This window comes from Furipterus horrens, unplaced genomic scaffold (genome assembly GCF_987537825.1).
Source record: "Furipterus horrens unplaced genomic scaffold, mFurHor1.1.pri manual_scaffold_5, whole genome shotgun sequence".
NCBI lineage: Eukaryota > Metazoa > Chordata > Mammalia > Chiroptera > Furipteridae > Furipterus > Furipterus horrens.
The window spans coordinates 185,738,864-185,752,022 of record NW_028327175.1 but is presented as its reverse complement, the minus strand read 5'-3'; the positions used below and the strand labels follow the sequence as shown (position 1 = coordinate 185,752,022).

The 13,159-nt window shown below is 38.7% G+C and overlaps 1 protein-coding gene across 4 annotated transcripts in view; it reads left to right on the top strand.

Annotated features, from left to right (window-relative positions):
- The window catches only part of SORCS1 (sortilin related VPS10 domain containing receptor 1), a 504,897-nt gene that overhangs the window by 313,441 nt on the left and 178,297 nt on the right, over positions 1-13,159 (top strand). For all 4 annotated transcript variants that reach the window (XM_090278555.1, XM_090278558.1, XM_090278556.1 and 1 more), the window contains exon 4: positions 11,277-11,435. In XM_090278555.1, coding sequence (XP_090134681.1) covers positions 11,277-11,435 — 159 coding nt within the window. The remainder of the gene's footprint in view (positions 1-11,276; positions 11,436-13,159) is intronic.

Below are 13,159 nucleotides of genomic sequence, written 5' to 3'. Positions count from 1 at the left end.
GTTTAATTTGAATATATTTTCTTAATTTAATAAAATATATCAGTAGAAATTATTTAGGTTAAATATGGAAGAAAAGTTTCTATCATATTAATAGGAGCCTCTCTCAGAGTGGAAAGGTATGGAGGTGAAGACTGGGATAAAAAGAATGATTTGAACTATGAAAGCTATTTGCTTTTCAGGGAATAGCTCAGTACACTTCAGTAACTCCAGAAAGCATTGCTATTCTGTAGTAAAAATAATTAATTGAGTTATATTTTCATGATTCTTAGTTTCAGGGAAAGGTAAATGATTATCTGGTATATTCTGTTAAGGAAGATGTTAGTCTATCCAGCAGTTTGAGGAATTTTTTCTGTCATTAAATATGGTCAGTATTTTCAAAAATTGACTCAGTTACCTGGAAAATTTACTTTTGAGATAAATTCTGTAAGGTCACAAGATTCAGAAAACTTCCTCTCACTGGGATGACCATATAATTTATCATCCAAGGCATACATATTTGTGTCATAATAATATTTATGATAGTGCAGTGGGTATAAACCAGGACTTCCCAGGACAAAATATGATATATGTTCACCTTGTCTGTGATCCATTCAGAGAAGGCCAAAATGTCTACGAACTGTCTCTCATTTGGTCAAAGCAGCTTCTAAATAAAGATCAGTCAATTTGTAAGTGACAGTGTTTTTGTAAGTGATAGTATCTTTATAGACATATTTAACCCATTGTGAATATGAATCTAGGTTTCAGAAGGCTTTTGTACAGTCACAAAATAGGTGATACTTTTATAGTTGAGTTGCATGATAGCACCTTATTTAGGAATCATTCTGATTAAGGATGCTAACTACTGAGCAATTGTGTTTGGATAAATAAAAGATGTTAACCTGAACACATAAAGGATCATGCTGTTCGCAAATGTTCTATGAAGGCAAATTTTTGTTCTTTTTGAAATCTTTTTTAATCAGAGTGCTGAGAAATACCTCTGAACTCAGGAAATCTGATTTTATGGTTATTTTCCCAAATTTGGATTCCTTGTTGTTAGTAACTTGGGGCAGATGAGTATTTTATAGTGTTGGCATAATAGAAAGATACATATAAAGCATGAAATTTAAAATAAAAAATTTGGATGGTTTTACACTGTCCTGAGCATAACAATCAAACTTGCTATTTGTTTCTGGGACACAATTAAACACCATCCATTCACCCTTGGACCCAGATGATCTTTTGTTGGTTTGTTGACCCAAGGCTACCTACATGTCAGTTGATTTATTTTAAGGTCTGTGAGAACAATAAATATTCTGTTTTGAATTGCTAGGTTATGTTGTAATTGATATTGGTGCTTTTGTTATGAACATAAAGGGATAAGGACTGTTTTGCTCTTAAGAAACCCATTTTTTATGTCACATCCTACGTTAAATGATGGGCTCTTTTTTTGAAGAGTTAGTTATGTACACTTTAATGGACATTTAACAGATCTACCCTTCTCTAATTTAACTGGTTAATTTATACATCCTGAAAATCCACAGACTAGACTTTCTTGACTTTGGGTCTCTTGATGTCTCTGAGACTGACTAAAAATAAAGGTCATTTGGTCTTCAATAAATATTCACCTTGAATTGATAACAAATTAGGAATTTATAGCTTTCAAAGGTTTAAGATAACAGCTATTTCATAGCTGGAACCCAATGAGAAATTTGATAACCTCAAGTTATCTGTATTTCAGATAAGTTATGATTGTGACAAGACCTTGCTATTCATATTGAATATAAAATAATAAGTGTTTAAGTCATATCCCCCTTTTAGTTATAAGTGACAAATTGTACAGAAAATTGTGGTCATTAGCTCCACAGAATTGACAGCAGCTGCCATCAATCTTGCCATGTGTGTGTGTGTGTGTGTGTGTGTGTGTCCTTCAGAGATGGAGTCAATTTTTCTCCTCCCTTTCAGTCTAGCCGAGAATCAGTGACTTATTTCATCAATAAAATGCTGCAAAATGGATGCATGCTCTGGGACTTCTGAAGACAGGTCATAAAAGCCTGGTAGCTTCCACTTGAGTCCCTTAAAATCCTTCTCTTGGGGCACTCACACTGGAGCAAAGCAGCCACCAATCAAGGAATCCAACTGCCATGAAACTGTGATGCTATGTGTTCAGGCCTCACGGAGAGGGACTGCAAGATGGGATTCCATGTAGAGAGAAAGGGAGATACTAAGGCCAATACATGAATGAAGAAGTCGTCTTAGAGGTGGAACCTCCAGCTCCAGCCACCACAGTGACATTATGTGGACTTGAAACCACCTACCCAGCTGAGCTCTTCTCCAGTTCCTGACCCACAGAACCATGAACAAAACAAATGGTCTAAAGTCACCGTGTCTTGGGTAGTTTTGCATAACAATAGGTAAGTTAACAAAGGTCCTTCCTCTTTAATACAGGATACCAATCCAGCTGCTTCTGAGATATACCTTATTTTTCACTCCATAAGACACACTTTTTTTCCCCCCAAAAGTGGAGGGAAATGTCTGTGCATCTTATGGAGCAAATATTGCGTCACAGACCGTGATGTGTATTACCTGATACTGTCAGCAGTGGCAACGGCTGTTAGAAGAGGAAATGATGGACCCATGCGAAACCCCTGGGGACACTTAAATGTTCCACTTTACTGCTGAATCTCAGGGCGTCTGGTTAGTATGAAGATAGCGAAGAAAGTGATACCAGTGATTGTGAGCAACTGAGCTTCATAAATTCTAACACTAGTGATGATGAGCTCTTGGCTTCCCAGAAAACTAGAAGAGTACTTGAACCTTAAAGTCTCTCCTCATTTGTTAATGACAGTGATGATGGTTCTTCATGCCGCTGTTGACTGCTGTTCACTTTACGTGCTTGAAATATTATTCTGTTATATTTTATTAAATATTTTAGTATACCATTCAGTTCAAATTTTTTTTCTTGTTTTCCTCCTTTAAATCTAGGTGTGTCTTATGGTCAGGTGCGTCTTATAGTTAGAAAAATATGGTACATTTTGACATGGAATTAGCCCAGATATAGAACTGCCTAGAAAATAAGATCTTGAAAAATCATCTTAAAAACACTGCAAGTCCAATAGCACCTGCTTTGACTGAAGGAAAAGAAGAAAAGAGAGGGGAAAGGCAGCAGTTATAATGGAATTATACTCAGAGGTATGTCTATTAAGCACATTTGCCATTTTCTGCCTCTCAAAAACAACTTGGGATCATCCATGTCTGTCATTAAACACTTGAAGAATGAAGGGAATTTTTGCATGATACAGATCTCCTTGCTAACAGGAGTTACTTCTTCCTGGAGGATCCACTCCAGCTCCATCTTCCTGAGAGCGCTGCCGTGAGAGGCTGGGGCGATTCTTGCTTCAATAACCTGCAGATCCTGTTTGAGAGAAACCCCTGGTGGTCTCCATCGCCTTCTTAGGAAAACTTTAATAGCCAAATACATTAGTAAGGTCCCGTGTTGCTGAGGCTTCGTTAATCTTCCCCTGTACACCCTGCTATATTTGCCCATTCACCATGAAGCATTAATATAAGTAAAACTGAAACACACTTGTCAGGATGATGCTACAAGTACAGCAAAGAATGAGGAATGTGAGTACGTTCTGTTCACTGATTTCTGGAATGAATTCATTTCTATGGGATCTTCTATTCATTTTTCTGACTTTCAACTTGACAGTTATTCAAACTCTCCAATCAAACGTACAACTTAGAGATTTTACCAAAAATGCTGTGTCCCTCACCTAAATCAGTGTTAAAACATACTGATGGCTTCTCTTTTGTTGGTTCTCTTCCTCCCCACATCCTCTCCTTTATCATTTCTAGTGGAATAAAGAGATTTCTTATCATTAAATGAACATCATTTTTGTAAAGTTTCCCATGAGCAAAGAAGATGAATGTCTGTTTCTCACAGTATCTCGGCTCCTTCTGATAGGATCTAACATTTTAAAATGATGTAACCTTTTGGCATTTATAGATCTTTGGGGATTTAAAAGAGAATTTACTTTGGGACTTGTAATGACTATGGGAGTGTGTTCTGATTGAGTTTGAGCAGTGGCTATGGAATAATGCAGGGATTTTTAAGACAGCTCAAATAGTCTCATGGTATTTGATCAGTCTCCATAGTAACTGCAATAATAAAAATATCTCTCATATTTGTACATCATTCCTTTACTCTAAAATGCCATTTTTAAAAACCAGATGACACAGTGCTAAGCATTAATAAGTATTCCATATTTTCTATTATCCCCTTAATATGATGTTAACCACTTCTCTGGCAAAATGAGTTCATATTTTAGATGCCAATTAGATACAGGATCAGTTTATGAGGCCAACAGTTACATGGTATTGATTCTGATTGGCTTTAATATACAGTTCAGAACAAGCTTATGGGGAAATGTTTATTTCTCTCCCTATACTGTCATTATATCAGAGCCTTTTGCCCAGGCCTCACCCACCCTTATAATAAAGCTCAAACACCAGTCTTCCGGAGGAATGATGGTAGAAGGATAAAGAAAAGGAGGCCAGGACCATTGTGAACAATCTGAGTGTGAAACAGAACTGAGCATTTGGATTCCATATATTTATATTTAAAGCCAAAAATATTTATTTCTTCAAGAATATCTTAGCAATTATCTTGTTATTGAGAATCTCCATTATCTAGCTTCTAGCCTTTTATCGCCTTCCTCTTTACCATCTTAGTACTTTCATGAGATAATTATAATACAAGGCCTCTCTCTCTCTCTCCCTCCCCAATTTCTCCCCCCACTCTTCCTCTCTCTCTCTCTCTCTCCCTCCCCAATTTCTCCCCCCACTCTTCCTCTCTCTCTCTCTCTCCCTCCCCAATTTCTCCCCCCACTCTTCCTCTCTCTCTCTCTCTCTCTCTCTGTCAGAATTCAACTATCACATTCTAGCAGAACACGTAGTGCTAAATCCGCCATCCTTTGCGAAATCATAATAGTAACATCTGCACAAAATTCAGCATTGCTCTCACACAGTGATCTGATCTTCACACAGACGTAGGCAGAGGATGCCATGGGTAGCTTTACCACTGATGACATGACCACACGCGTGACTTTGAGCAAATTACCACCTTACTCTAAACCTTGTTTCCTCAACTATGCAATAGACACAATATCTACCTGAAGATTTTTTTAACAAGTTAATGCAGTAACATTTTAAAGATTTAGTGGAGTGCCTGGTACACAACAGATGCTCAGTAAATGTACTTTATAGTATCACTACCCTCAGTGAGGAAACTGAGGATCATGAAAAGATTACATGAGCTATGAGCCCTTCAAAGTGGCATAACCAATATATAGCAGGGGTGACACTCAAATCTGACTTTGACTCTAGTATATATCTATGGTTTGTTTTTCCTTTTTCTAATGGTAAGAAAAACCTTCACTAAACACACTGTCTTTTCTGAGGATGCGCACACATCCATGGCAACATGGACTGGGGTCAGGTTTAGGATTTTGTCACTGTTCTTCTCATGGAAAACAAGTCTATAGTTCATGAGCTACATGGGCAGTTCTGAAGATCAACCCACTTGTACATGTGGGTATATGTTTCCTTGTGGAAGAAGAGTCTCAAAGTGAAGTGGTGTTTTTAGTTTTAAGATTCTCTAAGTTGATGCAAGAAAGGGTTTTGTTCAGTAATTCCAATAAAAATGAGAAGAAATCTTCTATAAACTTTCTTTTTTCTTGTCTTTTCTTGTGCTTGCGTGCGTGCGTGTGTGTGTGTGTGTGCGTGTGTGTGTGTGTGTGTGTGTGTGTGTGAGTGTCTTCCAAGGAATGAAACCCATATGTTGTCATTACTGGTGAATCTTACTCTTCTCCTGTGTGCTCTATAGTGTTGGGTAAAAGGAGTATTGAACGAATTATCATAAATGCTACATAATAATAAGTAGGGTTTTCTGACAAGGCTAGTAAGAGACATGTTAAGAACTGAAACATTTTACTCTTCCTGACTACTTTTATTTTTCCCTAAAAAACAAACAAACAAAAAAAAAAAACAATCAAAGTCTTTTGGCCCTCATTAAAAAAAAAAAAAAAAAGAGTTTCAATAGCACACTCAAAGAAATAAAGTCTAGAATAGAATATTAGATTTTCCTAGAAGTTTCATTGAATCCATGTTCATGTCAAAAGTAGATGGTCTGTTGCCCGAACATTTTCTTGGTCTCTTAGTATCAAATGACCCTACTTTGTGTTAATGATGATGAAGGGTACATTAAGTGAGCTTCACTGAGTTTGGGGGGTTGGGAGTAGCATTTAGCACAAGTGATTGCACACTGGGTCTATCTTTCTGCAGATGTTTTTTAATCAGTGACTACTTATTTGAGCTTTCTTCTATTTACTCACTTTCCTCTCCTTTTCTCACTATTGTCTGTAGGTTAGTGATATCCTTTTCATGGGTCATCCTTGGATCCTGTGTAACTTCCCCGAATACTGTCCTCTAAACAGTTGCCAACAGATAAGGACTCATTTTTCTCACCCTCAGTTCATCTGGGAAGTATATGTATTCAGCTCACACTTGGAATAGGTACCTTTTCTCCCACATTGGTCAGCAGGTGACTCAGTTGCTCTGATTACATTTTGCTTCATTTGTTTTTAATATTGAAGCCAAAGGCTTGCAAATAGTCTTTTATACTGTTTTTAGGTAGATATTTGTTTGGATAAAGTGGTTAGATAACTGGAGTGCCCAGTTATCACTACTGCGATGTTTCTTTGTTGTTTCCATTATCAATATGAAAAGTATTTATTATGCACCTGTGATATTGCCATCTGGATTTGAGTTAAGCCTGTAGCAAATCAGGAGAGATATCCCTAGTATATTACCTCCTCTTAATTTCCGTCCACAGATGACAAGGAGTAGACAAATGAGCAAGACAAATAGTGAACATAACGTAAAATAAACATTTTATGTTTAAGTACCAAATAAATGTTGGGAAAAAGATGTATGTCTATAGGTAGTAAAGCTTCCCCTGATTAACTTCCCCAGATTAATGATGAAATTCGGAGAACAACACACCTAGGAAAGGAATCTGGAAAACTAAATAGTGGTGACATTTCTCTAGGAAGAATGTTCCTAGTGGCCAACTTAGAAAAATCAGAACTCTCCCAGCCAATCTTTTGTAGGATTACATCATGTAGCCATATGTTGAATCTGAATCAAGTCAAAGAGAGTGAAGATGTATTTAATTTTTGACAACACTAAGCTGTCAGAAGGGCTAATGCCAAAAAAAAAGTGAGAACTGACTTATTTGAAATCTATAAATTGCATTTCATGTTCGTTTGTACCATTAAGGAAAGCGAATAGAGTTTCTTCCTTCTCTTGAAGTGGATGATGAATGATTGCTCAGAGCTGGGTGGCAGTGAGCCTCTGTCACCATTATTGACTTTCTATAGAAAACAGTTCATCTGCAGGTGTCATCAATGCAGCATCTGCACACCCTGCAAGGCATAGGTGAACTGGTTCTAATCACTCATAGGCTGACCTGAATGGAGAATAATTACTTTTCTATTAAAGACAGACTCTTCCCCTTGTTTCCACCCTCCTTGTCTCCAAGTAGAACAGCAGGACTTTATTTAAGAGGACTCAGACTCTCAGTATCACAGGGATGAAGAGGGTTCACCTATTCACTCCTTCATCTGTGTGTCCATTTACAAAGATATATGGACTTCTACTATTTATTAAGCTGTATGCTAGGGAAAAAAATGACCCCTCGCAGGTTGGACTCCTGCCTTTTACAAAATTCTCTTAAAATTATGTCATGAAGATCATATTCCAGAATGCAGAGGATTAAACACAACAAAACACCATTTATTCAAAGTCACATGAAGGGCCAGAGTGGATAGAGAGCCAGGGTAACCAACAAAGACAGTGACCATTAGACATGTTTAAGGAGTTTAATCTATTAATTTTTCAGGAGTGTTCATGAACTTGAAGTTGCCGTTTTGATATTTCCCAGTACAATATCTTCTTAAGAAGATAGAACATATTTATTTATAAATGGCATCATTTATGTCTATAGATTGGATTACATGTATTACTTACATTGTTTCTTTCAAATAGGTTAAACATTTTTCATTTACATTTTGCTTAAATACTTTATTTACTTACTAACAATTATTTGTATTAACCTACAAAAGGACAGAACAAACCTCAACCCACTTGAAATAAAATTACTAAAGCATTTTAATTTGAAGACTTATTCAGCTAACAATAATTTATTAACTACTTTTCTATGGTTCAACTGCTGTACTAATTGTAACCTAATTATATTGAAAGTTGTGATTAAGTGATACATTGTATGTAGTGGTATGTATTAATCTGTGCATACATTTGTGTGTTTGTCATTCAGTCAGAATTGAATATAGGCAATAGTGTTAAATTAAAATATCAGAATATAAAGCTCAATCTATGATATGGTATGTAGATGTGGATAAAGTAGAAGGAAGTATAAACATGGTTTAGCTTATTGAAGGGATAGTGTCATGGGAAGTTTAATTTTTATTTTTAACTTTCATTTCTATTATTGTTCTTACAAAATTTTTTGTGCCATAAAAAATGGCCGAACAAAAATGGGCCCAAATTGACCTATTTGTTTTGAGTGAATTTGAGCAGAGGTCTGAAAGAAGAACCACTGGAAGGTTTGTGTAATAAAGACACATTTCCTAGCATCTTGTATCATTTCTAAAATGTCACATTCCCAAATAGAGGGTTTCAGGTGAGTACTGTATAGAAAAGGTGAGATTTTAGTCTACACAATTTTAGTACCTAGGAAAAACAGCCACAGAAAGCCAGGAGTTTCATTTATTCAGTTTTAAGTAGCCATGTGTTTGAAAAATATTTCCGTTATTCAGCCTCCTCCTTTATTCAATATTACCTTGATACAGAATTAGCTTATACAGTATCATAACTTAGAACATAAATTAGTAGCAAAAATATTTTAAATAACAAATAAAAATCTGCATGACTTGAGGATATTTCGTAGACCCAGTGTTTTTGTTTTGCTGCAGTGGTCTGCCAGGAGAAGCAGGTGGCAAGGTCTGCACACTGGGAAAGAGAGGAAAACATATTCTGATTAACAGGGCAATAGAATATCAGAGGCAGGGAATCACCTTGCCTGAGACAATAGATTCTCTAAAATTGGGCCTCTTCATATTATTATGGAAATTACTTTTGGCAGGAGTGCAAAAACTGGTTGTATATTTTTGTTAATTGTGGTTGGAGGCGCACAGCAATACGATCGTTTGATGACTTACTTGTTATTTGGAAAAAACAGCTTTTAAGCACCAGTAAATATGAAGTCGCTGGGACATAGACTTGTGAATTTAGGAGCCATCTAAACATCCTTGTCTAATACATACAAGAAACTTTAATGAAGCCATGTGAGTTTGTATTGAGCAGATTACCGAATGGCTCCATGTCAGCCATCCAGTGAGGGAACCCTAGCTGCATGGTGAATGCAAGACAAGAAAACTATGACTGTGTCCAGATTTGTGGTTGGGGACAGTGGTTTCACTGGAAGGTGGGTTGGGAAGCCATTAGTCTCCTGATTCTGTGTGTGCTTTCTGTCTTTTCCGGAGTGCCACCAATGGTCAGCATCCACTCCCTGTACCACGTCCCTTCTCTCCTCTTCGGGAAGAGAGGTTGAGAGAACAGCAGGGAGCCTTAAATTCACCCTGGATGGCATAAACACTTTTGGGCTGAGTGGATCTGGCGTGCAGTCCTCACGTCGCTTCTGCCGTGACAGGGCACCGCTCTTGAAGATGATATTAACTACGCCAGGGTTTTAATATGATTGCCTCCAAATGCTTGCAGAATCTCTGTGGGTTTGCCTGGCACTTCACTCTTCTATGACATGGCTCTGTTTTATGCTTCCTTTCACTCTCTCTCTCTCTCTCTTTTTCCTAGAACTGCTGCATCCTCAGCTGGTAATCTTAAAAACCCCGGGCTGCAGTGATTTCTCACTGTATAGCCACACATTAAGCACATCTTTCATGCTTCTCTGAACCAAACTCTCAGAAAGTGCCAATTAATAAGTTGATGGGGAAGAAGTCAGTGGGTAGCAGTAAAGCCACCTGTCTGGAGGCATTAGGTGCTCACTTTGAGTGAAAGGAGACCCGCAGAGAGTCAGGAATGAGGTACTTCATCACACATTCCTAGAGGCATAAAATGAGAGAGTAAAAATCAGCATTCAGGGCAGCTTCTCTACCATGTTCCTATTGTGGATTGTTCATTACCGCTCCGACCAAGGTGATCCATCCCAGGGAGGGAGCGCACAGCATCCGCAGCTGTGAAGTTTTACGCACGTAGGGCGTGTTCTCTGGTGGACAGGCAAAAGACAGAGGAGGAGCCCAGCTGCTCTTGCCATGGAACTGCCATTCACACTTGCTGTCACTGTTCTGGGCTTCTTTCTAGGTCTGCGTGGCTGCTCTGAAAATTCTTTCCATTCATTCATTCATTTGACAATTATTTACTGAGTATATTATATATTCTGGGACTTGCTCTATCTGCTGGGAATACACCTGTAGGGGAGAAAAGTAAAGAAATATCAGTGATCTCTATTCTCATGGAGTTTGTGTTCTAGCAGAGGGTATGTAGACAATAAATAAAATAAATAAGTAAATGATACCGTGGGTTAGATGGGGATTAAGTGGCCTTTGTACAGTTTTCAGAGAAGGCTTTAGAAAGCCCAGGCCGTGACGCTAGACTCAGAAAATGACTCTAACAGTGGGATGGCATGGGGTGGTGTTGGCGTGAACAAGAGGGCTATGGTAAGTGAGAAAACCCTGTGAAATCCATCCTCTTTCCATTTCTTTCTACTTTACCCATGACAGACTGTGACAAGTCTTGCTCTTTAATCCACCTCCCCCCACCCCAATGTAAAGTCAGCAAGACACAGTAGGAAGGAGGGTTGAGGAGAGGGAAACAGCGGGCAATATTTCAGATTAAGGAAATAATCTTAGGAAAACAAAGGAAAATCAGGAGTACTATAGAAGAAAAGAATATGCAGTCTTCTGTTTCCTCTCCCTTCCGATTTGTCCTGCCTCCTTCATTCCTTAATGAAAATCCCCTTATGGCCTTGGGTCAAAGTAGAACAACACTGACAGAGTCAGAGTCCCCTGCTTGGTTAGGTGTTCCTTGTATGTCCCTTTTTCCTCCCGTGTCAAAATTGTCACTCATTTTTAAGATTCAGAGATTTGTAAGTTTAACTTCAGTTGTCACTTTTCCCCAACATTTTTTTTTTTCCCCTACAGATCATGTTACTCACGGACCCTGAGATCGAGAGCAGTTTATTGATCAGCTCAGATGAGGGAGCAACCTATCAGAAATACCGGCTGAATTTCTACATCCAGAGCTTGCTTTTCCACCCCAAACAGGAGGATTGGATTCTGGCATACAGCCAAGACCAAAAGGTGAGTATGAGTGCCTTGTTTGAGGCAAGGGTGCCCCGTTCTCCAGGGAGAATCCACCATCCATCATCTCTGTGTTTCTTCTCCATGATCAGCTTTGTCCCGTGCTGTAGCCTGAACTGGGTGCCTGTGGAGTGAGAGGCAGCAAGGGGTACAGGACCTCAGGTTGCTGTCTGGAGCTGTGTTAGCACCTGACACGGCCCCCAAAGGAAAAGCTAGACACCAAGGAATTCACTGTGGAGAAGCATTTTTTAACATGGATGTTTCTAGTCATTAGGATCCCCTGTCCCCCATGGGATTTGAGACAGTGTTTTTTATAGCTGGAGAGGTGATTATTTTTCTAGATAAAGAACCAGGGTAGCTTCCCTAAGACCCTTAAAAGGAAGGATGCCCCCCCCCCAAGTGAAAAACACTAGCTAGGAATTTTTCTAAAACAGTGAGAGAAATGGCCAGAGGCACAATAATAATGTACATAGATAACATTAGTCAGAACCAGGTCATCTCCAGACTTTTCTTCTCTCCCTGGTTGGATTGAAAGGGAGTCCTACTTTTTAAAGAAAGCATAAAATGAGGTCTGGCTATTCAGTGTCTTTGCCTGTGTGTGTGTGTGTGTGTGTGTGTGTGTGTGTGTGTGTGTGTGTGTGTGTGTGATATGTGTGTATATATGCTATGGGATACATACTATAAAATGTATCAAGTACTCTATACTACAGATGCACTATAAAATACATATAGCTCCTGCTTTTAAGGAACTTACATTCCTAGGTAGAATATGAAACTACCAAAAGAAAATACAATTAAATTAAACTTATTTATTTATTTTATTTTTAGAGAGAGGGGAGAGGAGAGAGGGAGAGAAACATCACTCTGTGGTTGCCTGTCACTCGCATCCCCAACTGGGCGACCTGACGTGCAACCTAGTCATGTGCCCTGACTGGGAATCGAACCAGCGACACTTGGCTTGCAGGCCGATGCTCAATCCACTGAGCCACAGCAGACAGGGGGTAGAAAATACAATTAAATTAAAAGGAAGGGAACCAACATATACATAGGCAAATGTGAGAGAGACTCTAGCCATAGAAGCCAAAAGAAAAATAGTGAGACATCGGGATGCTCTTTGTGAAATGCATGGTTCAGTGAAGTCATTCTTAGAATTCTCCTTAGCGGACTCACGTGTTAGAAAGTACACATGTTTGAAGACATACTGGACTTACCTGAGTGAGGGGGATATTCTAGGGTTTTATCTAGAGATGGTAGAATGCGTGAGGTTTTTCCTGAAGGGAGTACAAAGGTGGAAGCAACTTTCCAAGGTCTCTACTGACACCAGCAGTTGAAGGAAGAAGATTAAAAAACTTAGGATGGGAGTTTTATTCATGCTGCCCTTGCTGCCAAATAAAATGCAGTCTAAAAATAGAAAAGATTTACAATTAGTATTTTTTTTCTGCTGGAGCAGCCTGGCTACCCTTTCAGTAGAATGTATAATTTTATTCCTGGAGTCAAGCCACATTGCACCTGGTCCAGGACGGGGCACTTGCTACAGGCGAGGCTGAGAAGCTCAAGACACAGAATATTAGTCATTTAATCTGCTGGGTGATTGTATTTTATCTGACGGTCAGCTAATTTTCCCCAGGATGCTAGTGGCACAGTGAAGATCAGATTTACCTGGCTAAGTGAACACTATGCATCTTTGCAATTGTGCTGGAGGAGATGCCCCAAAACGTAACCCT